This window comes from Pogona vitticeps, chromosome 4 (assembly GCF_051106095.1).
Source record: "Pogona vitticeps strain Pit_001003342236 chromosome 4, PviZW2.1, whole genome shotgun sequence".
NCBI classification, from domain to species: Eukaryota; Metazoa; Chordata; class Lepidosauria; order Squamata; family Agamidae; genus Pogona; species Pogona vitticeps.
Window position 1 is genome coordinate 196,924,417 of NC_135786.1, and position 27,680 is coordinate 196,952,096.

At 39.2% G+C, this 27,680-nt stretch overlaps 1 protein-coding gene and 1 pseudogene across 15 annotated transcripts in view; one reads left to right on the forward strand and one right to left on the reverse strand.

Moving 5' to 3' along the window:
• The window catches only part of FAM110B (family with sequence similarity 110 member B), a 137,103-nt gene that overhangs the window by 85,007 nt on the left and 24,416 nt on the right, over positions 1-27,680 (forward strand). For 5 of the 15 annotated variants that reach the window (XM_072998950.2, XM_072998953.2, XM_078393758.1 and 2 more), the window contains one exon: positions 23,413-26,435. The exons of 4 other annotated variants lie outside the window; for them this stretch is intronic. In XM_072998950.2, the coding sequence (XP_072855051.1) occupies positions 23,766-24,878 (1,113 nt within the window). In that variant the 5' untranslated portion in view covers positions 23,413-23,765 and the 3' untranslated portion in view covers positions 24,879-26,435. Of the gene's footprint in view, positions 1-18,123; positions 18,266-18,462; positions 18,496-19,606; positions 19,721-23,412; positions 26,436-27,680 lie in introns of those variants that run through there. 6 more of the 15 variants (XM_072998951.2, XM_078393759.1, XM_020811390.3 and 3 more) reach the window with 3 other exon arrangements.
• Positions 784-1,027, reverse strand: LOC110088838 (V-type proton ATPase subunit e 1 pseudogene; annotated as a pseudogene).

A 27,680-nucleotide genomic window follows, 5' to 3' on the forward strand; every position in this document is an offset into this window, starting at 1 on the left:
GGGGGTTCCAAATTTCCAATGGATCTTGCATGCTTCCCTTGCTTTTTCCTTTGTTCTGTGTGCATTTATGAACTGCTCCCTTTGTTCTCTGTGCATTTCCGACCTGGTCCCTTTGCTCTCCATGCATTTCCGATCTGCTCCGTTTGTTTTCTGTGCATTTCCAATGGGTCTTGCATGTTTGATTACTTTTCTTCCCCCCCCCCCCCCTTCAGCCAGAAGGGATTAATCACGTTTCCTATGAGTCTTGCAGTGATTTTTTATTTATTTTAATTTTTTGTGGTTTTTTTTCTTCAGCCAGGGCGGATTAATTGCATTTCAATGCATTTCAATAGGAAATGGTGCTTCGACTACTATTTCGACTTGCACCCATCTTCCGGACCCAATTAAGTTCGTAAATCGAGGCACCACTGTACATGTCAAATAAATCATTAGAAAGTCTAGTATGGAAATTGTTAAGAGAAATAATGCTTGGAGAGGGAGAGACAGTTCTCAGTGCATCTTGCCATCATTGCAGAGGAGTCAATAAACATGTTTCATTACACTGGACATTCAAGAATAAAGTTATACTGAAGAAAATATATCCACTAGGTATTTTCAGGAGGTGTAAGAAAAGAGAAGACCTGTTTTAGGCAAATATTTCTTGTGACAGAACAAACAGTAAGGCATTAAAGTAGACCTGGTTGAATTCAAAGTACATTAAGAGCATCTTTGGATCAGTGTAGCTTTCCATAAAGAAAATGTATTCATATCCTAGTTCACAAACTGTGACAGAAGGGGACATCATTAAGGCCAGTGTTCTTTCTGGTACTAAATTACATCACTTTTTAACTGTGGGCCAAAGAGTGAGTTAACCGGAGCCAGGATTGCAATTAACCAGGAGAGGTAGCAGCAAACAGCACGTCACCAGCATTGTGTTGATAATACCCCAGTTGGGACCCTTGGGCACAAACCACAGCAGGACGCCATCAACCACGCCTCAGAAAACGGTCATGACAGTGATAGGAACCACAAGGCTGCCGTACGCCATGACAGACCCCTCCTCCCCTCCACCAACTCCAGCCTTGACAATGACGGATTCCCTTTTTGCTTTGCCAACCACGCCCTCCATGAGATGCTGTCCAATCAGTGTCCTAAGAGCTCATAGCCAGCCTCTCCTCAACCTTAAATGTTACAATCACAATAGAGAAAGCAATCACTAACATCTGTCAATCTCTTGAATTAGTAATTGATTTCCCTTGGACAAAACTGTGGTTAACATATTTTAAATTTGTACCTGACCCAGCTGCTAAGAGGTTGTAGTTGCTCACCTGCATCTAATCCATGATCTTTTGAACTCCCTCCAGAATTCATGTTGAAAGTGGAACTCTTTCCAGAATAATGAAAAAATTAATGACTGTACTTTTGGTTAAAAAAAAAAAATTAAAATAGCGTCGTTCACAGTTCTGTTATTATTCTTACATTAATTGGATTTTCTGTTTTAAATTGTTTTACATTGTTTCTAAATATCTTATATTTTAAAAGTGTTTTATGCAGTCCTGTAACCAGCCCTGAGATCCTGCGATATAGGGTGGGCAATGTTTTAAACAAATACATAACATTTAATGCTTTGCTGCTTTCACTGATGCCAAATAAAAGAAGACCTTACGTAACTGAAAAAAGTCTGGTTAAGCACAGATAAGGGTTGGACAGCGAACCTAATCTCACATTCCAAACTATGCCACTGAAAAAAGCAGTTGTCTTGGAAAGCTCCCCCTTTTTTTCAGCAATAATGTCTTATGATGTTAGAATTTACCCTGGCATGGCAGATATGGGTTAGATAGTACTTTGTTACAGGAATTTAAACTTTGTGTATAGTTTCCAAATTTGATGTGTGGAAAGTTATAAAGTACGAGTACATCCTACAGCTGAAACTATATGGTTGAAAGATTTTATCACCCCATATGAGCCTTCTCAGCTTTTATTATCATTTGGGGAGGCCCTTCTCTCAGTTCCGCCACTTTCTCAAGCTCATTTGGTGAGGATATGAGAGAGAGACTTGGTGGTTGCTCCTATGCTTGTTGCTCTAAGAAACTAGGTTGCTCCCCTCTCTCTTGTCCTTTCATTATCAGGCAAAGGCCTTCTCCTCAGGCAGACTTTGAAGCGGTAAGTGTGTCAGAATGCTTGTTTATTAATTTACAGATTTTTAAAAATTTTAAATTTATTGTTTATCCTCATTATTAATCTTAATGTATGTTTATTTTTTTAAATATGTTGTTTAAAACTGCTGTTTGTTGTGAGCCACCTTGGGTCTCCTATAGGGATAGAGCAAGTAAGTAAGTAAGTTGGGGGCAAATGTTAATTCTACCTGGAGTTCTTTCTTACAGGACTAAAATTATTATAATGCTAAATTAATATTCTCAGTATGCATCCTAGGATATCTTTGTGAAATAAGACTAGTGCATATGCTTTTGAAACAGAGAAATAACAAGTGTCAAAATCAACCGTTTGATTTGAGCACAAATGTAGCAGCTCCCTTATTGATCCAACGAACATTTGACAGAAAACATATTTTTCAACAATGTGTTTAATTTTGGTGTCCTCTATAAAATAACAAGTTGTTTTGAAAGATATTACATAATAGATTTTGAAGTGCTTAGGCTGTGTTTATTCTGTGCTTTGCTGAACTCAGTGACTAAGCTTGCATTGAAATAGAACAAACAGATAAGTAGAATCACTCTGGCAAAAATGAGAATGGAAGGATGAGCCCAAACAAGCAAAACCAGTGCTTTTCAGGGTTTTCCAGGTAGAGAATAATAAGTAGTAGTTTATCATTCCTGTCTTCTGGGGGTGACCTGGGGCTTGCCTAAGGCCACATAGGTTGGCTTTGCTTGCAGAAAGCCTAGTGGGAAATCAAACTTTCAAACTCTGGTTTCCCAGTCAGATACATAAGCCACTAAACTGTCCAACAAACTATGTTTCCTGTAGTAAGTGGTGCCTCGACTTACAAACTTAATCTGTCCCAGAAGATGGTCGTAAGTCAAAATTTTCGTACGTCAAATCAGCATTTCCCATTGAAATGCACTGAAACCCAATAAATCCGTTCAGGCTGTTTTTTGTTTATATGTAGAGGCACCAGTTGTAAATCGAAGCATTTGTTCCCATAGAAACAAATGCAAAACTGGTTAATCCATCCTCTTCCACTGGGGGGATTTTTTTTTAACCTAAGATGACTTAGGTTAAAAAAAGAGTAGGAAAGGAGAGAGGGAGGGAACAATGGGGAAAAGAGGAAAGAAAGAAGGTCATCACTGGGGCACACAGACCCCTCAGACAAAGGTTTGTGCTTTTAAGCACAAAAAGAGAGAAGACAATGGGGGGGGGAGAGAGAGTTTGGAGTCTAAAACACATTGTAAAGCCACACATTTTGCACCAATACCTTTTAAACCAAACCAAGCACCTTTTAAACCAAACACCTTTTAAACCAAACCAAGCACCTGGGGAGCATAGAAAGAGAGAGAAGACAATGGGGGTGGGGAGACTTGAGTCTAAAATCCATTTTAAAGCCCATCAGCTAGCACAGACCATTGCAGAAAGGGTCTGCAAGACCCATCAGAGCACAGAAACATGACCCCTCCACCTAGCCCAAACCCAAGCTGCAAAACCCCTGTGCAGTAAATACAGTGTACTCACCCAGAAGAGCCAGTCTCTCTGTTTTAAAAAAGAAAGTTAAAAAATCCAAAAATTAAAGAAAAAGCCAAAAAAAAAAAACACAGTATGTATCCACACTCTCTAACTGCTGGGACGAGCGAAGTAGCAGACAAGCAGCCTCTTCGCTGGCCAACAGTTAACTAAAAGTTCAAATTTCCCCTTCTTCCCTGAGGTTTTTTTCTGTTCGCAAGTTGAAGCAAAATTTTGAGACCAGAGATGTTCGTAAGTCGAAATGTTCATAGATGGGGCGTTCGTAAGTCGAGGCACCACTGTATTAATTGTTATATGGGCAAATCAATTGACTGTTTGTGGTCTGGAATAAAGGAAGTCTATGTTTTATTAATGGATTACTGTGAAATGGCCTTAGTTGCTAGAGACAACACTTTTTTTCTTCAGGTTCATGACAGACTATCTTCAATAGATTCTTTTTGTAAGTGTAGCAAATATAGTTCAACATATTTTTAATGTTGAATTGAACTAAAATTTTTGGCAAACCAAATAGCTATCTATAAACAGTGAGTATGAAATGAGAGGAATTATCCAGTATTAGAAGCCAGGCAATCATGGGCCAGATTGAGACAAATTTCAGCTTCATAATATAAGCAAAATTCTTATCCTTGAATGAGCCTTTTCCTCTTCCCTTTGTGTAAATTCAGAAATAAGACAAGTAGCTTCAGTTCATGGTAGTTTACTGAAAATCTGTGGTTAATAGCTTCCAACAAAATCAGAATATGAACCCAGAGTTTTAAAGTAGAGTTCTATATCTTGGATTGTTTGGTAGTTCAATATGCAGATGCCTGATACTATTATTTGCCTAAAATGGCCACTAATGTCATTTTACAGCATAACAAACTACCCATCTGTTCTCTTGGTAATTCCAGCTTTCAGAATCTTAAAGAAACAAGTGACAGTAAGAGATAGTGTATAACATTTAATTTTTTGGAAAAAGTGCAATATTAGTAAAGAATAGATAAATTGTTAAATAAGATAATGTAAGCATTATCTTAGTATCTTAAAGTGCCATGGAATACAATAAAAAATCAGTATATGGTTAAGTTTAGTGACTTTAAAGCTGTGGTTCTTAACCTTGGGTTCCCCAGGTGTTTTTGGACTGCAACTCCCAGAAGCCTTCAGCACCAGTTGTGCTGGCTGGGGTTTCTGGGAGTTGCAGTTCAAAAACACCTGAGAAACCCAAGGTTAAGAACCACTGCTTTAAAGTGTGAAGTATAGGTGAGCCACCCAACATTTATAACAGACAGACAAAATCAAATGGCTTAGATATAATTTTTGAAGATGTCAAAGCATGGAAAAATATCATGTACAAACCACTTGATGGAAGGTACAACTTGATGTATAGTGAATCAAGATAAACTCCAAAAGCATACGGAACGGGATACATTTGTAGAAAAGTGTAAAAGACATATCCTTTGGTTAAACTTTCTAATAAAAATCAATATTTAGACAAATTAAATTTTCATGTATTTAAGTTTATGAACACAGTCAAAGGCTAAAAATATGTTAACAGAAATTTGATAGTAGTTATGCTTAATTTTCTGTGACTTAAGGTTTTATTGAGAAATATATCTCAATATTTTGCTAAATGAAAAGCATTCATTTAGCAAAATATTGGCTATATGATGTTTGTTTTTATTTGCATGGCACCTTTCTCCCAGGAGTGAGAAAGTGAACAAATCTTGGTGATTCCAGCTTTCAGAATCTTAAAAAGAAACAAGTGACAGTAAGAGATAGTGTGTAACATTTAATTTTTTTGGAAAAAGCACAGTATTAGTAAAGAATAGATAAATTGCTAAATAAGATAATGTAAGCATTCTCACAGGAGAAATTTTCTGCAGAGCACCATACCTTACCCTTTTATTTATAGGAAAGGCAACATGTTATTATTCATACATATTGCTTACATAGTCTGTTTGTGATAGCTTATATTACCAACAGTAATAAAAAAATCAAGTATCCAGTTATGTTTTTCTTCTAGGTGGCTACCATTAATGGAACAGATTCAACCTTCCCTCTGCTATCCCAAATACCCCTCCTCAAATCTTATCTCAGATACAGAGATGCCATTGCACAAAAGGAAATGTGCTCATGCAGTATTAAATGTTGCTTATAGTAATTAAGCTTTCCTTATATAATTAAACTTCAGAATGTGTCATTCTTGGCTAATAGGTATCTTCAAGAAAAAGCAGTTTATTAATGTTGTAAGGAATGTGGGGGGAGCAGAAGTGTATTTGATTATATAACTGTGCTGTAAAGGCTATTTTTCTCAGCTGTAATATTCCTGAATAAAAGTTTTGGGAATCCATTTCTCTTTTTCAATGTTCACAGAAAAGCTTAGCATCTGGGGCAGCCTTCCTTTCCAGATGTGTTTGCTGTCAACTCTTGGCATCTCCAACTATCATGGATGATTGACAAATATTTAGGCATTATAGGAATTATGATCTCACTTACCTAAGAAGTCTTCTTCCCAAAATGGTTAGGGATGTGGCTGTCTCCTATATCCTATGAGTGCCACACATTTTAAATAGGAAAAAAAAACTTATTTGCACTTCCTGACACGCACACAATTTGGAACTCAATTATCTTTTGATTTTTGTCCTTTTATGAATATTCTGATACTGCTCTTGGCTCCGAAAATGGATAAAGTGTGTGTAGGATGGATATTTTAAGCTAAAACATGCACAAAATGCATATTTTAGAATGAATACATTCCAAAAACTGCACACTTTTGAGCTCTTTTAAAATTCTGCATTTATGCAGTAGGATGGTGCTGAACAGACTTCCTGGCCTACCAGGGAAATTAAATACCATGAATGTTGAAATGGTCTGAAGTCCTATCAGTGACTTTGCATGAAACAAAATGTAAAGAAAGTAGACAGTAAACTCATACACTTTGGTTACATCAGATACAGGTTATACAGTTTATCATTTGTTCATGCGTTGAGTAATAAGGAGTAAGATTAAAGAGTTTTAAGAGCAATTCAGTGGAGGATTAGACATTTAGCATCACTAGAGTTGCTGTGCCCAGAAGAACAGAACAACTAAATAAGACAGTGTCTTTCTTTTTAAAAAGCTCGGCTCATCCCATGTTAGGCGAAATTAGGTCAGGAGTGTGTGCTTTCCTATAGTTTACATTCCCAGACTTCCCCCTTTGCCAGCTCCCATGTCAGGACTATATCCAGTTCTTTGGATGTGTTTTCTTTTTAAACATATGCATTAAAAAAAGAGATCTGCACCCATCATTGGTAAACATCCCCATCCGTGGATTGGCTACAGCATGTTTATGTAGTGTTTTCTGCATGTTGGCAATGTGCACAATTTTTTTTTCAGAATGTGCTCAAAAGTATCCATAAATGTGCGGATTCAAGAGCATAAATTGTCTGCGGCCCAGCAATAGTCTCAAAAGGGTGGATGGAAGAAAAACTACACAAAAAGTCTGGCGGAGTGGATTCTTCGCACATCATCCTATTCAGTACGGTGGCAGCTATTCGGCTTGATCAGAAGAGTTTGCTCAGCAGTGTCACCTGCTGGTTTCTCTTGGCAAAACTAGAATTTTTTTAAAAAGTTACTTAGAGCAATGGTAAAAAACACACCACCTTGCTCAGTTTTGCCTGAGGAGGTCTTAGGAGTGGGTGATGTGAGAGGATGTCCTGTGCCAAACTGAGGTAGTTCATTTGTGTGGGCCACCAAGCTGAGCTCAGGGGCTGTGATTTTAAGGCACTGCTAGCTAGGGTTGCCAGACGTCCAGCAAAAGGAGGACATGTCCTACTTTTGAGGAGCATGTCCTTCGTCCAGCAGGCAAGACTAAAAAACTTCAAAATGTCCGGCTTTTGTATCTCCACCCCACCCCTCCCTCTCCCCCACCCCCTGCAGCCAACCTCTCCCTGTTACTTCCTTGATTGCAGCCCTTGTAAATCCTCCGGTTCTTTCGGAGAGATCGGGGGTAGATAAGGTGGCTTGATTGTTTAGAGCTGTAGGACAGCCCTGGGTAATCAGTCCCTGGCTTGTGGATGGCTTCTTCTGCCTGGGAGCTGAATAAGGCAGGAAGGTGCAAGAGAGAGGGATGGATGGATGGAAACCTGGACAGGAGTGAAGTGAGTGCACTTGCTTGCCTGCCGGAGGGGAGGCTGTTCTGGGGTTTGGGGTGGTGGTGGTTCAAAGCCAGGGAAATAGGGGTTGGGCCGGTCCCTCCTTCCTCCTAAAGCCGGGGAACAGGAGGCACTTTTATCCCCCCCTTCTGCCCTGACCCACTCACACCCCGACCCTGGGGCATGTGCAAGTGTGTTTCCAGGTCCAGGAGCATATGCAGAGTTATCCCGTATGCTTGTGGGAGCTGGAACACATACATACACACACACAAGTGGATTTCTCTCAGCTTGAGAAATTGCAAATGGTGGAGAAAATGGCTCTGTGTGTGTGTGTGTGTCTGTGTGTGTGTCTGTGTCTGCAAATCCATTTTCTCCACCCTTTGCATTTCTCAAGCTAAGAGAAATCCACGCCTTCTGTTTTCTTTCCTGGTTTTTATAAAGTCTTTCAAATCTGTCACACAACTTTTTAAACTTTTTATTCCACTTTATTATGCTTTTATTAAAATAAAAAATCAATAAATAAAACAAGGGGAATGGGTCTCCATTAAAAGAAGGAATAGATTGCCTCCATTGGTCCTGGGAAACCAGTAAGTGTATATGTAGATTTGTTTTGTTTTTGTTTTTAAACATTTTTTAAAACACGAAAACACAGTGGCCAGTGGATTCTGAGTTTTGTAGTCCAAAAAATGTACCGTAACTTTCCCAGTCTTGACCTTTCAAGACTGAGTAGGTTGAATGGTTATGGTATTGCCCCATGATCAAAGAGCTATTTTCCCCAATAGCAAATTCCAAAAGTGACATGCCACCCCACCCCACCCCACCCCACCTCGTGCACAGAGGGCCCCCCCAATATGTCCTCCTTTGTCCTCCTTTTTGGCTTTCTATGTCCTCCTTTTCATACACATGTATCTGGCAACCCTACTGCTAGCAGTGAACTAGAATTTCCAAAATATAGAAATTGCTACAAAAAAGAGACTCGATTAAAGTTAAACCTGTGATAGTACTGCTGCATGGAGTAGTGCATGGCCATTGCTTAAAAATCTAGCATTTGGAACTGAGATTGTGTAAATTGTAGCACAACCACTGAGGAATCGCAGTTCTGAGTAACAATAGCCCCTTTTTGAGAAGGATCTACACCGCATGACAAATAGTTCATTAGGATTCTAGAAATAGAGTGGGTAACATCTCACACTGGTAACATCTCGTATAGAGTATTGCAATGCGCTCTACGTGGGGCTGCCTTTGAAGACGGTCTGGCAACTGCAATTGGTCCAGAATCGAGCTGCGCAGCTAGTGAGTGGTGGGGCCACTAGAGAACACATCAAGCGGATTCTGTATAAGTTGCATTGGTTACCAGTTGCTGCCCGGGCCCAATTCAAAGTGCTTGTTTTGACATATAAAGCCCTAAACGGCTTGGGCCCTGGATCCCTGAAGGACCGCCTCCTTCCATATGAGCCTACCCTACAGTTAAGATCTAGCCAGGGGGCCCTTTTGAAAGAGCCGCCCTTAAGGAAGTAAGAGGGACGCCTTGTAGACAAAGGGCCTTTTCGGCAGCTGCCCCCAGACTATGGAATGCCCTCCCGACTGAAATTTGTCTGGTGCCAGGTCAAACCCCTCCTGTTCCAGAAGGCTTTTAATTGAAATAACATCAACTGTGGGTCCTGATAGCAATTTTAATTGTATTTTAATCATTTTTATCTTTTATTGTATTTTAATTGTATTTTAATTGTTGTAAGCTGCCCAGAGACCTTTGGGTAGAGTGGGCGGCATATTAGATAGATAGATAGATAGATAGATAGATAGATAGATAGATAGATAGATAGATAGATAGATAGATAGATAGATAGATAGATAGATAGATAGATAGATAGATAGATAGATAGATAGATAGATAGATAGATATTCTTCCACAGTTTCAGTTGTTAACATTAGAGTACAGATGATGTTTATTTCAGAAGACTTGTACATATTTCAGTCCAAATTTGTCTTGGACTAAAGCAAGAGAGCGAGAGAGAGAGAGAGAGAGAGAGAGAGAGGAGAGAGAGAGATGTTGTCTGATGCGAACAGGGATTTTAAGATAATTGTGTTAAATACTTCAGGCACTTTGTATTGTAAACCCATTTTGACAAAAATTCCAGTATTAGAACTCAGAGATAAAGTTGCACATGGAGTAAAATTGTCATCATTACATCTTAAGCCATTCGTTTTCAATTGAAAACAAAGCAAGGAACTAAATAGAATAAGTAAGCAAAATTGTATGATCTGCCAGGTACATGAATTTAAAATAAAAATTGCCTGAAGTATCTGTGTTGGAGACAGGACAATGGGAGCATGTGGTACTCTCTTTGTTCCACCCCATAAGGACAAACTCATTCCAAGCCTAAATAAAGGACTGAGCAGGCAGCCACCAGGCAAAGGTTAGCCATTCATGAACTAAGTAGCTGCATAAAGTCGTTTACTAAACTGATGGTGGTGGTAGTTCCACACATTACGAGTTGGTATTGTAGTGTGCTTTTTGGGTGTTTTACTTCCAACAGAAAGGATTTGCATTTCATCTGCATTTGATAAATGCCTAGCAGCCACACATTTGTTTGCACTCATTTGCCATTGTGTCTCTCCCTGTAACTGTAAACACTGCCTTGTATCATGAAAGCAGCTTTCTTGCAAAGTGCCTTGATCTGAGAGTCATGCCAAGCTCTCTATGAATTGTTTCCATAGAGAAGAGTGACCCAGAATGCAGTTTATTGAGACCATTTTTTTAAAAAAAAAGTGACCTGCTTGTGCCACTACAGATGGAGTTTGAGAAATTCAAGTGTTTTCCAAAAGAATTTGATTTCCCAGCCCACCTTATCTGTGGTCACTATTCTTCTGCACTGCAGAAAACCAACGATGCTCTCAAAAATTGACTGTAGGTTGAAATAGGCAAGTGATCTTATATTTTATAAAGCAAATGAGGCCCCAGTAGGTGTCCTGAATGACTTGAAACATGGAGAAACAAATTGGCTTCATCTCTTCTCTTTTGTTGAGTGGAACACTTGTCTTTCCCTCTTTCTTCTTAACAATTTTGCCTCATAGGCCTAAAAAGGAACTAAGTGGTAGTTCTCTTCTCTCACCACCACCCCAAGCTATTTGAAGTACACTGATCCATCCAATCTATTAGCTTGGAAGGAAAGCTCCTTTTGGCTTCAGTTTTGAAAAAAATAGTTATCATAGGTGGGCACAAGAAGGAGAAGGAGCAGACTGGAACTTGAGGGAACAGAGGCCACTGATTTCCCATCCCCACTATAGAGAAGAGGAAAGAGTATGTGTGTGCATGTGCACATCCACATGTATTTGGACAAAGAATAGAGTTTAGTATCCCTTGGGTCTCAACAAAATGCCATGCCTCCCTTTATTTGTATCAAATTAATTTGGGAGCTTATCCTGGACAGAGAGAAGATGAGCTGCAATATTCAATCAAGAGAAGCTCTGTGTTTCATTATTGTTTGGAAGTTTGCTTTTATTGAAATTCAATAGCTCTGCTGGATTCATTGATTGTCGTTGTGAAAGAATATAGAGGTTGACAATGGGGAAAAGAACAGTAGAAACTGCATCAAATAGAACTTTCCTACTCATCCTGTCAGTCAGCCACATCGTCTTCAAACTAATTCATTCACAACTGTGATTTCCATTTTAACACTACAGAATGTTCTCAGTCCTCACTTTGGGAGGAGAGCAGGGTTGTGTCTAAGAGTTTTTTAAAAACCACTCTAAAACATTTTTACTGCTTTAAATGTGGTTACCAGTTCTAGTTCTTTTGTCCTCCAGCTTCTTAGTTTGAGCTACATAGTCTTCATAACCCAGCAGCTGAATTCATTTTTGGTAAATATGATCACGGTGTTTAATAATAATAATAATAATAATAATAATAATAATAATAATAATAATAATAATAATAATAATAATAATAATAATAATAATAATAATAATAATAATAATAATAATAATAATAATAATAATAATAATAATAATAATAATAATAATAATAATAAATAGCATGCTGTCCAGTATGTTCTGACTTAGGCAACCCTTTTCAGGGTTTTCTAGGTAGAAAATACTCAGAAGTGGTTTATCATTCTCTTCTGCTAGGGACACCCTGAGACTGTGCATCTTCTTTTCCCAGGATGCACAATGGGGAATCAAACTTCCAACTTCTGGTTCCAGAGCCAGATACCTAAACCAGAAGTCTCCAAACTACAGGGGCCACATCCAGCCCACCTTGCATTTAGGGGTTGAGGTGTGTGTGTGCACACACGTTCCTGTTCCTTTGGCCCTCAAAGATGTTGGAAATATCCAGTGTGACCCTCACGGTCAAAAGATTGGAGAAAACCCTGGCCTAAACAAAATGAGATAAATATAGACCCACATTAAAACTTGCAAGAAGGAAGGTAGTTTTTCCCCCTTTTTATATAAGTCCCTAGTCAAATTCTAATTCTCAATTGCAGGTATCTCCTAAAATCTCTGTAAATACAGTGGTGCCTCACTTAATGGCGATAATCTGTTCCAGGAAAATTGCTGTTAAGCGAAAACATTGTAAAGCGAAAATAAAAAGCCCATTGAAACACATTGAAAACCTTTCAATGCGTTCCAATGGGCTTAAAACTCACCGTCCAATTGTGATCGCAAAAAGATTGTCGTAAGGCTGATTCGTCGTAATGTGGGGCAATCATAAAGCAAGGCACCACTGTATACAGAACTTAAAATAAATATATCAATGTGATTATACAAACTTGTTTTTTTTACTGAAAATTTAATTGTCTCACTGCAGACATTCCTTTTGTCCCTATTGCATTTGCATGCTTGTATGTCATATGTACCGATCATTATTCAGGTCTTAATATCCATTGACCACAACATTTCTTATAATTCACCATTTTCTGTGAGTCACTGTCCACTTCTTTCAGTACTATTAAGATGCATCCTTTGGATCCCAGTGATTTAAATTTCCCTTCTTGTTATCTCAAAGTGAGGCTATCTTTTTAGCTTGGTTGTGTCAGTTAATTCCAGACTGTGTAGATAGTGAATTGTTTCTAATATTCCAGGAACCCTTATGCACATGCTATATATTCAGCTTGCAGGCGTCTAGGTGCAGATTAACAGGGCAAAATATAGTTGGAGACTGGCACATTGCCCAGAATCTTCGTTTTACTTCTTCAAAGGTGTGTGTGCGTGCGTGTGCAGTGTGTGTCACTTTTTGTCTTTCTTTTTGCATGAACCTCACTGTCTGTTGGGGAAGATATCCAGTATTCTTGATAAGAGCAAAATAATAAATTTTCCTCCGGCACTTTCACTTTCATATATCTGACATTCATGGAAGTCATATTTCATAACTTTTTCCACAGAAGCTGTTCTTAACACATTGTTTGCTTCCCATGGTAGAGAAAGGAAAATATATTGCCATTGTTCCACCTTTTAAAAATGTAAAATGTGCAGTACAGCAAGTACTGTATAGTGTAACAGTGTCCTCGATAGATTAGTATTTAGGAGACCTGCGTTCAGAGCCCGGGTCAGCCACGAGCAATGGTAAATCAGAGCACCTCAGATCCATTAAAAAACTTCAGGTTTGAGGGGATCCTTGTTAATTTCTTTTCCTCAGCTGTCTAATACGTTAAATTTCAAGGTCACTGCATGAACATAGCTGCCTCCCAAGCAGGTCACCATAAATCCAAAGTAATGTGATGGCGCATAACAGAAACTAGTACTTCTCAGTATTCTCCTTTACAGCTAACATCAGTTCTACCAATTTACAACTTTGTAAATAAAACATATTTCATTGTCATAATTAAGTGAAGCAGTTTATTCATTGTACCACCTCCCTTGCCAAGACTGCTAGTGTTTTTGCTTTTAATTAGAGAAGACATGCTTCTTAACCTCCAAAATTTGGTGGGCATATTACCGTATTTTTTGCACCATAAGACGCACTTTTTTTTCTCTCCAAAGGGGGGGGGTAGAAAGACTGTGCGTCTTATGGTGCAAAGGTGGTGACTTCGCCCCCGCTGGCCCCGTGTGGGGGAGTGTCGCAAGGGTCCGAGGGAGCCTTCCAGCACCCTTGCGATGCTCCCCCACCCCCCCCACGGGGCCAGCGCAGGCGAAATAGCGACCTTCCAGGACCTTTTGAGAGGCTTGAAAGCTTCTCAAAAGGTCCTGGAAGGTCGCTATTTTGCCCGCACTGGCCCCGTGGGGGGGGTGGGGGGAGTGTGGCAAGGATCTGGAAGGCTCCCTTGGAAACTTGCCATGCTTCCCCCACCCCCCCACGTGTCCAGGGGGGGCAAAATCACCAGCTCCCAGGACCTTTTGAGAGGCTTGAAAGCTTCTCAAAAGGTCCTGGAAGGTCGCTATTCGCCCACGCTGGCCCCGTGGGGGGAGTGTGGCAAGGGTCTGGAAGGCTCCCTTGGACCCTTGCCATGCTTCCCCCACCCCCCCACGGGTCCATGGGAGGCAAAATCGCCACCTTCTGGGGCTCTTTTGAAGCTTCCCAAGCCTTAAAAGAGCCCCAGAAGGTGGCGATTTTGCCCCCTCTGACCCCCGGGGGGGCAGGGTGAGTCTCTAAAGGGTCCTGGAACGCACTCTAGGACCCTTTGGAGGCTCACCCTGCCCCCCCCCGCCGGGCTAGAAGGGGCGAAATTGCCATTTTCTGGGGCTCCTCTGAAACTTCCCAAGCCTTAAAAGAGCCCCAGAAGGTGGCAATTGTGGCCCCTCTGACCCCGGGTGGGCAGGGTGAGTCTCTAAACGTCCTGGAACACACTCTAGGACCCTTTGGAGGCTCACCCTGCCCCCCCCACCAGGCTAGAGGGGGCGAAATTGCCACCTTCTGGGGCTCTTCTGAAGCTTTCCAAGCCTCAAAAGAGCCCCAGAAGGTGGTGATTTTGCCCCCTATGGCCTTCGGGGGGGCTGGGTGAGCCTCCAAATGGTCCTAGGTTGTGTTCCATAAGACGGACCTCTCCATAAGGCTCACCAATTTTTAGGAGAAGAAAACAGATTTTTTTCCTGATTTCTTCTCCTAAAAATTTGGTGCGTCTTATGGAGAGGTGCGTCTTATGGAGCGAAAAATACGGTAATTGTGGCCATATTAGAGAAACAACGTTTCATTTTTTTTCCACCTGTTCATCTCAAGGCTATTGAGAATTAATAATTTTGGTTTTATCTCACTTGATTTAAAATCTGAGTAAAGACTCCAAGATGCAGCGTGTCATAAAAACTACCCATTAAAAACTTTAAAACTGTATTTTTGTCAATGGTATAAATATAGTGAAGTATTTAAGTCTGGATAGAGGGATTACATTCATAGGCACTGGAATGCGGTAGAACAGAAAAACTGTTTTGTTTTTAGGAAGTTACTATCACATGGCATGGAAGCAATAACAAAAATCGCTAGTTCAGAGAAGTGAACTTTATAGTAGAGACAGGATTCCAGATTATGGAATATAATTATGGAAATTATCTTCAAAAGCTTCATTGGCCCCTAAAAGGCCAGAACAGTTAACAAGTGAACTTATCCACTTCAAGTTTCAACATGGATCTGTGAATCTGAATTTTCTGCAGAAACTAGCAATCTCCCTTTACTTATTAAAATCCCAATGATTAGACAAAGGGAGACTGTAATCTTGTGTTGAAGTTCAGTCAATACTTTACTCATCCTTCAAGTTTTCATGAGTTAACCAGGGAGCTGCATCCTTCTCTTCCAAGATAATAGAGATTCACAGTCTCAGGGCACCCTTTGGAAGCTTGCTGTTACCCATCTGTGCTGTTGTTGTTAGTTGTTATATGTCTTCAAGTCAGGATTTACTTATAGTGACCCTTCGCTTGTAGGGAGGTATTTCGAGACATGCTGGACCTGCAAAAATCTTCTGAGACAGTTTTCTATACCACCCATAAGGCATCCAATATATGTTATACAGTAGGTCACTAAATGCTACAGTGGTCTAATGAAGAGATATAAGACTATTTCTGCTAATTGAGACCAAAGGCCTGTGGAAAGTCCCACAGTAAACAGCCAGATGCCTATCATATTCCAACATGGGCAGAGCAGCATCCTTCTGTTTACTTCTAGTAGCTGCTGTGTAGAAGCATACTGTACTATCATGAATCAATGAAGAGCAACCCCTGTGTCTCTCAGTAGGCTTTCATTTATCCTAAATCATTTGGGCTTTCCTCAATCCAGTGTTACTGCTGCTTCCTTAGTGTGTGTGTTTTTCTTCCAAAATCTGACATACAGTAGTTTAACATTGTTTTATTTTTTATGCATATGGCATTGAGATTTTTACATTTTGCTTTTGTTCTGTTTACATTTGTTGGTAATGTAGACTCAGACTGCATCAAGTGCATTCATGTTCTTTCAGGGTGCCTCGAGAATTGTATAATGGTAATCTTGTGAGAAAAACAGAGTAGGTACACTTAATGTTCTAAAGAGTTTGAATTATTAACAAAGTACGAGAGAAGGGAATGCTAGAAAGCAATAGGTTGTAACCTTTGTGGTACCATTGCTGCATCACAGGCTGTTTGATCAGGAATAGTCAAAGAAAACAAGGTGACATTTCATCAAAGTATCCTAAAATTATTTGATAACATTAAAAATTATATGAAAGGAAGTGCACATTGTAACTGTTTTCTAGTCTTATTTATGTCTCCTGCCATTTAAAGGCGGTGTCATTAGGAGTTAAACAGATATCTTTTTTGTAGACATATAAAGACCAGACATACGCTGTGTCACGTTAAATTGGATACAAGTTTACTTCCCATAATCTACGTAGTTCTGTTTTGTGTGTCTTCCTTTAGAAAAAATACATGTTCCTAGATATAAACTAGTAGAAGAAGTTAAAGGAATTAAATTTGACACATAGCATGCCCTTCTTTGGCTTCCATCCTTTGGCTCAGGCCCTTACTCTAATGTAAGGCATGTGCTTGATATACAGTCGCCAGGATTCCGTTCCCAACTTAAAAATGAAATATCTAGAGAACATAGGAGGTCTCTTGACATTATAAGTGAAGCTGATTTTCAAATATTTTCAAAAGTACTATTGGGAACCTTTAATTACTTTACTAAGGACTTTTAAAGTAGTGTCTTGTGTCCAGAATGAGGACATGACCATTTTTTATAGAGGACAGTCCTCTGTTTGAAAGTTTGCCTTGGGATAGTACTTCATTGGAAATTTCAAAAATCTGAAGCATAATTGACTAAATCTTCTCTTCATCTTTAAGTTCTGGTGAAAATACAGTTTGGAAGTACAATGCCATGAAAGATTTAATCTATTAACAAATACAAATGTTTAAGAAATCTTAAATGCACTAGGACAAGTCTGCATGGTACGTGTGTGGTCTTTCAGATGTTACTAGACTGCCTCACTGTTGATCATGCTGATTGGGACTGATGGGAGATGGAGTCCAACAGTGTATTCTCCCAGCCTGAGTTGTTGAATTAATTGATAACTGGTGATCTGAGATAGAAAACCTAGTTCTTAGTGTGTGGGGGGGAAAAAAAAAAGAAGAAGCAGTACCAGAAGAAATAAGATAATCTAGTCCAACATAATAATGCTATGGGAATATGTCTGTGAAGCTTCTCAGAATTTAACTCACCCACAGTCCATCTAACAAGCCTATTCAGACCAGGGGGAAGTGAAACCAATGTGGTGGATATATCTGGAGTCTCCTATCAACTCTCCTCAGATTGAAGAAGCTACTTGGATGAGTAGCGAAATGTTTCAACCCAATAAGAAAGAAGTCCAGTTGCCATGAATCAACTTCCATAATTCTATGAGAAGTTAAATTTGCAAACATGTAATATAAATTAAGGATCCCACAAAATGAAGGCTTTTTAAGTGTCAAAAGAATGCATATGGCCCAGTATGGTCCATATGCCTCTGTCACACAAACAGCACTAAGTGCTGGTAATGGAACAGATCCCATGCAAATAATAAGCCTAGTGCCTCAGAAAACTTTAGAAAAAATCAAATAATAACTTCTGGATTGTGCCCAAAGCAAAACTGAATACTGATTACAGCTCAGAATAGAAACTAACTGTCCTTATTAAATATTCTTTGAGATATCCATAAATATAGAGCTAAAATATGTGCCCTGTAGTAAGCTAGGAAAAGTAGAACATTGAATGCACATTATCCTATAGGTAATTATATTTCCCATAATGAAAATGCAGGTGAATGTTCTTACATTAATTAATTGGTTGTAATTAAGTGGTTTATAAACTTGCTTGAAACAAGGTAGAAATATAAAAATAGGAAGGCTACATAAAAATAGGTCAACCATACTGTTAATGTCTTAATAATATTTATTGTGCTCCTAGGGAATTATAGACCACATGCCTTCATCATACTTCACTGATATCAAGAATTTTGAATTTCTTTGTCAAAAAATCTCCCTGGAAAATATGCCAAGAGAGACAAAATGATCTGGACATCACCTCAGGTTCTAAACTTCTCCAAAGGCATAAAATCTGATATTCCTCCTATTTATGCAGTAACTGTATAAAACATCAAACTTTTTTATTTGTTCTTTTCTAGTTTTATATAAACAGAATTGGAAATAGAAATGACTAGTTTAGCAGTAAAACATAAAATGTTGCCTTCATATAAAACAGTCATAAGATGAACTCATAAAATGTAATACCTTGGTTGGTTTTCAGAATATCCAGTTGAACTACTGTGTGGATCTATGGGTAAGTTAAAAACCAGATTGGATAAAAGCACCCTTGGTATATACCATGGCACAACTTAATTAAGGAAAAGAACATTCTGTCGAGAAGGAGCCATAACTAACATTATAATCTCAAAAAAAAAATCCAGATTTTATTAAAATTTGCAACAGGAAGTTCCAATCCAAATGATTTATTCACATCAAAAGAAATAACAGAGGCTAGAAAAGGTAGATGGCACCAGGAAAGGAGGAAGACCAAATATAAGCTGGATTGGTTCAGTAGAAGAACCAACATCCTTCCAAGCAGATCTGTTAATGACAAGACTTTTGGAAATCCTTAGTTCATAAAGTTACATGTCAGAAACAACTTGATAACACATAACAGCAATTACAAATAGGCCTTGTGCATGACATTACATAAGTGCCAGATGACCTTAAAGCTAGTGTGTCTGGAAAGACAGTTTAACTCTGATACTATCTATCTATCTATCTATCTATCTATCTATCTATCTATCTATCTATCTATCTATCTATCTATCTATCTATCTATCTATCTATCTATCTATCTATCTATCTATCTATTTATTTATTTATTTATTTATTTAGAATAGTGATGATGTCATCAGCTAGCAATGCTACTCTTTAGTTTAATTTAATTGCTTCCTATTCCTCCCACCCCAAGTTCCAAGGCTCCCTGGAGATCCTTTTCACCCTGGTATTGTCTTTGAGAACCTCAGGATTGTGGAGAGCCTTTCATATCTGATACTTACTGATAGGGTCCTGAATCCAGTGGCAGAACTGGCCATGGCAATTTTCAGATATTAAACGTTTGTCATTGTGGTCTCTGTGAATGCATTTGATATAATTTGATGTTGGAAGTTCCTGTTTCAAGCGCAGAATAATCCACTGTGTGAATTCACAGTCAACAACATAAAGAACTAAAGTTATCAGCAATTATTGTCATGCTAATTTTATAGCAAGATATCATATGTATTTAAAGATAATATATACATTTAAGATTTTTTAGAATGAAAGCAAGTAACTTGCAACTTGAATGCTGTCAGATTATGTTTTTAAATGTCCGTGTTGACAACATATTTAGCTTTTAAAAATGAACTCTTTTCTAATATTAGGAAGGAACACAAGAACTCCCTTACATGGAAACTATCCAGCCCATTATTAAGCTGGTGTCAGCTCTTGGACAGAGGTCTTTCACAGCGAGGGTTATCTGATCCTTTTATCTGCAGGTAGATAAGAACTGAATCTGGGAGTATTTGCATGCAAATCATTTTTCTTTTGTTTTTTACTAACATGCAGATCATGTGTACTATACATCTTCTTGAATGACCATTTTTAGTTCTTCAAATAAATTTGAAATTTACATGAATGTTGAGTTTTTTGTTTGTTTGACCTTAAGATTTTCAGTCACATAATAGAAATAAAGCATCTCAACGCTGTCCTACAAAAATCTTTTAAACTTATTTTGCTCGTTTTATGTTCAGCCACCTGGAATAATGAAAGTCTTCATTTAGAATTTAAAGATCTGACCTTATCCAGAGCTCCAGATATGCTGAGGTGCACACATGCAATCCTGCATATCTCATATCCTGCTTTCAGTTTAAATGGTACCCAGGTTTGCCAGGTCACCTGCATCCCGTTCTCTAAGATTTAAATCTCAAAACCTATGTCTAGTAGGAAGAACCTGACGGTATTGGAGGGAGAAGTCATAGAGTGGGGCAGGGAGTTTTTGCCAGCTTTGTACTGCTGTTACCAGGGCCTGTGAAACAAGACATTTTATAAGTCATGATGCCAGTGCTGCATTCATTGTGCTGTTTCACATGGCATGGTGGGCTTACTGTTGCTACACAAAAAAGCCAAGAGTGGGGGGGGGCTGGCGAGCTAGCCATTTGGTGAATAACATGCACATAACATGCTGAGCCAGTAAGCCAGCTTGGAATGAGTAGAGATGGTTGCCTTACAGAAGCCCTTTGTCATGGCAAGAAGGTTTAGTGCGATGTGTATCTATATTTCCTCTATGCCTACTTCTTAAATACTGGATGTTACAAGAGGTTGCCTAGGGAAGAGTCAACTGCTGGAAAACAGTGTCATCTTTCTATATGACTGGAGGTCACTCAGGGGAAAGTATGAGTTATTCATCCCAGATATTCTGACATGAAAACTTTAAGAATGACCATCTGATGATAAAAAGTGCCAAGCTAGACAACTCTGCAAAATGCTTACACTTTGGTGTCTAATCCTATTATCAATTTGGGCATTAGTGAGATTCTTTGTTACTGTTTTACCAGTGAGTGAAATGTAAACATCAAGAAAGTTGGAAGGCCTTCAATATACTTAATGAACAAGTTCACCTACCACTGCGGTATCAAAATGTTCATATGGAGCTGAGATGCCTCGGTTCAATGAGCCTCGGCATAGACCTAGAACGTGTGAGGTGCTGCTCAACTACTGATTTCAGGGGTCTCTTGGCACCAGTCAGCTGAAGGGATGTCAGATTTCTCTCTACATTACTGTTTAACTTGACATCTGAGCATTCAGCTTTTAGGCAGGCGGTACATCATGGCCTCTCCCATTTTGAAGAGACCCTTGTCCAGCAGGCCAAGGCAAAGAGCCAGTCATGAAAGCAGCAAAATCAGGGAGCTGGACAGGGAACAGATTGTATTTGTCTTGTGTGGAAGGATTGTCACTCTCATATTGGCCTTCTCAGCCACACTAGACGCTGTTCCAAGTCCTCCATACAGAGCATGTTGCCATAGTCTCTCAAGACTGAAGGACGCCTCATCTAAATTGTTTAACTGCTATGCTTTCTGCTTTACTGTCAATTTAGTAAAGTTTTGTACAATTCCTCTGTAAGTATGACCATTGTTTCTGAATCCAAAAGACCCTTTTGGCAGCCTTGATCCGATACCTGGCTTTATAGCCACCTCAAATATGAAAATCAGTCTGTCCTCCTCTAGTGTTGCTCCCCTGGGGATTTGACTTGCTGCTTGAAGATCCAGAAAGATTCAGCAGTTCCTTCAGCTCATGCCCTGAGACTTAATAACACATGCCTCTGTGCATGCAAGGCTTGTGCAAAGTTATACCCGATAATCATTTGATTTATGTCTACTTCAAAGAGAGATGCTTTTAAAAGAAAAAAATTCAGCTCCAGGTGTACTTTGCAGATAATGAAGCAATGAGCTATAGGGAAACCTCAGCAGTATTTATGTAGTTTATCACTCAGAGTGATGTGGATGCTAAATAATTGAATACTATCCTTGACATGTTTGCTCAGACTGGTCAGAAACACTGAGAAAAAGTGAAATTAATGTACCCATAAATTACTTCATTGATGAAAGAAATGCAATACTTTTTCAAAAAAAGATGTTGGATAATCAAATAAAAATAAGACCACTGAGATCCATTTGTTTGGAAAAGCAAGTTGTTAAATTTTCCTTGAGAGCCTCTTACAAAGTTCTTCTAGTCTCCTAAGTACATCATTCTAGACTGCTGTCGCAAAACTTAAGTGACAGATTTACAGTGCAGCATAATTTTTGTCTGCAGCTACCTTTGTCTGCTTTAATACTAGAACAGTTACCGTAGTAAAGCCTGCACATGAGGACTTGCCATATATATGTCATCCACATCAAGGTCATTATGAAATATAGAAGAATTAGCATACCAGATTAAACTAGTTTTCTGTCTAGTTTAGCATTTTGTTTGATGACCATGGCCAACCAGATTCTGCAGAGGAATTTATCCTTTTGTTTAATCCCAAAATCAGATAATGGTAGGTTTTTAGTTTCTGTGTATAGGAGCATTTCTTTGTGGTTGCTTAGTTATTAAGTAGTCTGTAATTTAATTTGATACCATGTTAGTTAAATTGTTCATATTCCTTGCAGTCATTTCATCCCCTCACAGGCATGCAGTTTGTCACTTGCTTCTGGTAAATACCAACTGCTTCATTGAGAAAACTGTTTAATTCCTCTCTAGCCAATGGTTTCTGCCCGTACATCCATTGCTCCTTCTGTTAGTAGCGTTTCTAGTTGAAGAAATATCGTGATTGCCAAGTAGAGCCAACAGTAGCAACAACAGAGGCAGTAAGCACAGGGGGGGGGGGAGTGTAGCTGAGAAAGTAAAGCAGAGGAACTTGGAAAATAAAAGAATGAAAAGCGGTTGCGACTCAGTGGCAGCACTGCAAGTAGTAGCAGGCAAATTGCCTGTCAAGCGCTGAGATGTGCAATATATTTTACAGTTGCTTTTATGAGTGGAATGGAGGAAGTCGCTAGTCCAAGCAGAGAACTGAGGTGATGGGATGAGATACCTACCCACCCACACTCACTGACTACTGGCCACCACTGGAATAGGATGTTATATGGGAGAAAAAGAGATCTTTGTAATAAAGTTCTAGTTCTGGTTGTCATCTGAAATATTTGTAGGATAGCCACCCACTGGAGGAAAACTGCATTGCCCTTTTTTAATTTGTAGAAATGGCCTTCAGCAGAAAACATGTGATCCAGAACACCAACAGCTACAGTTCCAGATTTCTTCCCGGTGTGTTTTTTTTTTTTTAACACTGCCAGTTCATCACAGTGCTTCAGCTGGTGTGCCATCTAAGATAAGATCACTTTATAAACCTGGGGCTTTAACACTTTAGAATTTTACAACATTTTAATCTAACGTAAGAGTAGAAATAACCAGTTTCTCTAAAATGCAGGAATATTATCTGTGTAGAAGCATAAATTCATTCCCACATTTCCTTGTGGTCTTAATATGGTACATGCCACTAGGCAAAAGTAAGATAGAAAAAGATTGCATGCGGCTGTAACTGAGTTGATGAATGAAAAGGCGTGGAGAGAGAGAGTGGATTAGAGCTTCCTTTTGCTATAGCGGTGATATCATACACTATCACTAACATATGGTTGGTCATTTTGCATTTCAGATCACTGCTTGTCATTGAGCACAAAGAAACCACAGCGACTTTTACATCCTTCATTAAGAAGAAAGAAGTCAGCAGAGCAGGATCAATATAGACTTGTTTTCTGGTGGCCTTTTCATACAAAGGCTGCCCACGGAGGGGGCAGAAAAGAAAGGCATACCGTGATATTTAATGAGCTATGAAATGAAGCTTTGCTACTGCTGCTGCTCCTCCTCCTCCTGCTGCTGCTGCTGCTAGCCTTCTGATTCCAAGATTGGTCTGCTATTCATTGTGTTTAATATACATGTTTCTGCACCGTGCATTTAGAAGACTCCAGAGAGGAATTCAAAACGGCTGCCGGGGAAAGGCCACCAAACATGCCTACAGAAACACTACAGACAGGTAGCATGGTCAAACCCGTCAGCCCTGCCATCACGTTCACCTCTGCTGTCCCTCTCCGCATCTTAAACAAAGGACCTGACTACTTCCGCAGGCAAGCGGAGCCTAATCCAAAAAGACTTAGTGCTGTGGAGAGGCTAGAAGCTGACAAGGCAAAATATGTCAAGAGCCAGGAGGTCATCAATGCCAAACAAGAACCAGTGAAGCCAGCAGTGCTCCCCAAGCCACCAGTTTGTCCTGCGGCTAAGCGGGCCTTGGGCAGCCCTACTTTGAAAGTGTTTAGCAACAATGCAAAGACTGAGAGTGGCGTCCAGAGGGAGAATCTAAAGCTAGAGATTTTGAAAAACATCATCAACAGCTCAGAGGGCTCTAGTTCAGGTTCAGGTCACAAACACAGTTCGCGAAACTGGCCTCCCCACAAATCAGAATCAGGAGACAAAAACCGGCACTCATTTGCAGAATCCTTAAAGGTTTACCCCACCCAAGGCCGAAGCAGCCCTCAAGAAAGCAACTCCAGCGTGAGTAGACGGCTGCTGGAACAGTCAGCAGAGTCATTCTTGCATGTTTCTCATAGCTCCTCAGACATTAGAAAAGTATCTAGCAGCAAAACTTTGAAAGCAATACCATGCAGTAGTTCAGCTCCACCTCTGCCTCCTAAACCCAAAATTGCTGCCCTCACCACCCTGAAATCACCAGAGATAGACACAGTGGAATCAAGTTGTGGAGTCAGCAGACGACCCTCCCTGCAGCGATCAAAGTCAGACTTAAGTGACAGATACTTTCGAGTCGATGCTGATGTTGAAAGATTCTTTAACTATTGTGGACTGGATCCTGAAGAGCTTGAAAACCTTGGGATGGAAAACTTTGCAAGGGCTAACTCTGACATTATCTCTCTCAACTTTCGCAGTGCAAGTATGATCAGTTCAGACTGTGAACAGTCTCAGGACAGCAACAGTGACCTTAGAAATGATGACAGTGCCAATGACCGCGTGCCATATGGCATTTCTGCAATTGAAAGAAATGCCAGAATCATCAAGTGGTTATACAGCATCAAACAAGCTAGAGAGTCACAGAAAGTGTCCCATGTGTGAGTGAATCTGCTGCGAGTCAGGGAGGGGGAAGAAGAAAGACTGTACCTTTGTGAATATTCAGTTGTGAAGGGTTGTGAAGTCTACTTGAAGTCTTAATACACTTCTCAGATCTCGATCTCTCTCTTTTTTTCTTTTCTTTTTTTGTTGTGTTGCTTGTTGTGCAATGTTTTCAAGTTGCATGCCTGTCAACATGGGAACTGACCTGGCTTCCACTTGAACAATAACTAGCTACAGAGCCTGGCTAAGCATAGACTTGTTATCTGCCAAAAGTTTAAGACCAGAATCTAAATAGGGCTTTGTTTCTGAACAAATTGTTTACATTAAATGGTTATATGGCTTCTTTTTAATAGTCTTGTAGTCCCTTGTGAGTTTTTTAATATCCTATAATGTTGGGTGTCTTGAGCACATGTATAGTTAAGACACATGTATTGTTTGAAGTTAAGATTTAATAGGAGGGGAAATTGCCAAATAAGGTTGTTGTAAAACCTTACCTAAAAATATCACTGTAATCTGTGGAATAAATGAGACAGATTAACTGTCCATAAACAAAATAGTATGGTATAGCTGGTTTTTAGTTTTTTGAAACAGTTGCTTACTTTTCAAACAAATTGTGCACAGTTCTTTTTTGTTTTGTTTTAATGTTCTAAGTGAAGTATCTCATCCTTGCCCAGCCTTTTTACAAACTATGAAAGTAGTCTAGGAAGATGTCTCAAATTTTATAAATAACTCCTGCAGGTGTTTGGTGTAAAAAGAAAAGAAAAGTGGTGGTTTGGTTTTGGTAATTGGGGGGATGTTTTGGAGTGATTCTGAGAAGGTGACATATGAAAACCAGGGATGACATTTTAAAGGAAGGTTCCTCGTCTTAAACTTTTGACAGGAATTGTTAGGTCCTGTTTTGCTGATCCTGAATGCCTTTAAATAGACAAAGCACATCATGATTACAAGCTCCTGCTGCTGACTACTTTTTCTTGTAGACCAGTTTGACCAGTTTGAGCAGTTCATGAACAGAAAATGGAAGTACACAGCCATATCAGTATGAGCCTCTTAATTCAGAAGCTGAACACAATATAGCTGAACTATATCTGAGAAATTGTAATTACGTTGTCTTAAATATGTTATATCTTAAGGCTGTGGAAATTTGTTACAGCTCTAGGAAACTATAGAAACATGACAGTATGTAGCTTTTTTTAACCCCTTCTCTTCTGTCGTCTTCTGCCCTCCAGTGTTTAGTGCTGCACTTCAAACTGTTACACCTTTTGGTTCCCCTTTTCTTTCCTTTTTTAACACTCTTGTGTCTTCCCAGTGGTTTAACTGTCATGTCAAAGTGACAGTTGTGGATAAGTAGTTGAAAAGTTGAAAGTGCAGTGGTCTGCTTCATTATTATTATAATTATTCTTATTATTCCTGCTTTGAAGTACTTTTGCAGCACTATCTTATAATTCATCACTAATAGGAAACTTCTTATTGTGTAAATGCTGTAAGACTTTGTACATATTTCAGTTCTTATGAGATCTTTAAAAAAGTGTTATGCTAATAAATAGCTCTTGGTGCAGCTACCATTTATGTGTTTCTCTTTTTGTACTCTTCAGCATGTTGTGTTAGAACTGGTCTACAGGGGAGATAAAATACAACAACCTCCCACCTTGGCATTTCCCTGAAAACAAAGTAGATATGAGTAGTACTTCGTAGTAGTACCGTAGGGACGGCAACCAGAACCACTGCAGTCTTAAATGAAATACCCATCCCTAAATTGTCAGCAAACTTCCATCTAGGAGGAGAGAATTTGCTACCCTTCCATTTATGCCATGGTCCTGATCAGCAGCTGTTTACAGATCTTGGCAGCTTCTATTTACAGTAACAAGATCAGGCATGCTAAATGCATATACAGTCATGGCCAAAAATATTGGCACCCTTGCAATTCTGTCAGAAAATGCACCTCTTCTCTCAGAAAACTGTTGCAGTTGCAAATGTTTTGGTACTCATATGTTCATTTCTTTGGTTTGTGTTGGAACAACACAAAAAAAAGCAGAGAAGAAAAGCCACATCTGATACAATCCCACACAGAAACCCAAAAATGCTCTGGCCAAAATTATTGGCACCCTTAACTTAATATTTGGTAGCACCCCTTTGGGGAAAAAATAACTGAAATCAATCGCTTCCTGTAAACACGAATGAGTTTCTTATTTATTTATTTTATTTATTTATTTATTGCATTTATATGCCGCCCATCTAGACATAGTCTACTCTGGGCGGCTCACAACTTAGAAGATAAAAACAATTTAAAATATACAGTTTTACATTAAAAAACAAAATGATATAAAATATAATATAAATTTACGATTTTAACAGTTAATTTAAAGCAAATTAACTGCTTTAAATTAAAACAGTTAATTTAAAGCAAAGAATGAGTTTCTTACACCTCTCTACTGGAATTTTGGGCCACTCTTTTGCAAACTGCTCCAAGGCCTTCAGATTTGAAGGATGCCTTCTGCCAATTGCTGTTTTGAGATATCTCCACAGGTATTTGATGGGAATCAGATCTGAACTCATTGCTGGCCATTTCAGAACTCTCCAGCGCTTTATTTGTAACAATTTCTGAGTGTTTTTTGAACTGTGTTTTGGGTCATTGTCCTCTTGGAAGACCCATGACCTCTGGTGGAGATGCAGTTTTCTGACACTGGCCATTACATTGCACCCTAAAATTCTTTGGTAATCATCAGATTTCATGATACCATTCACACAGTCAAGACATCCAGTGGCAGAAGCCACCATGTTTGACTATAGGGACTGTGTTCTTTTCTT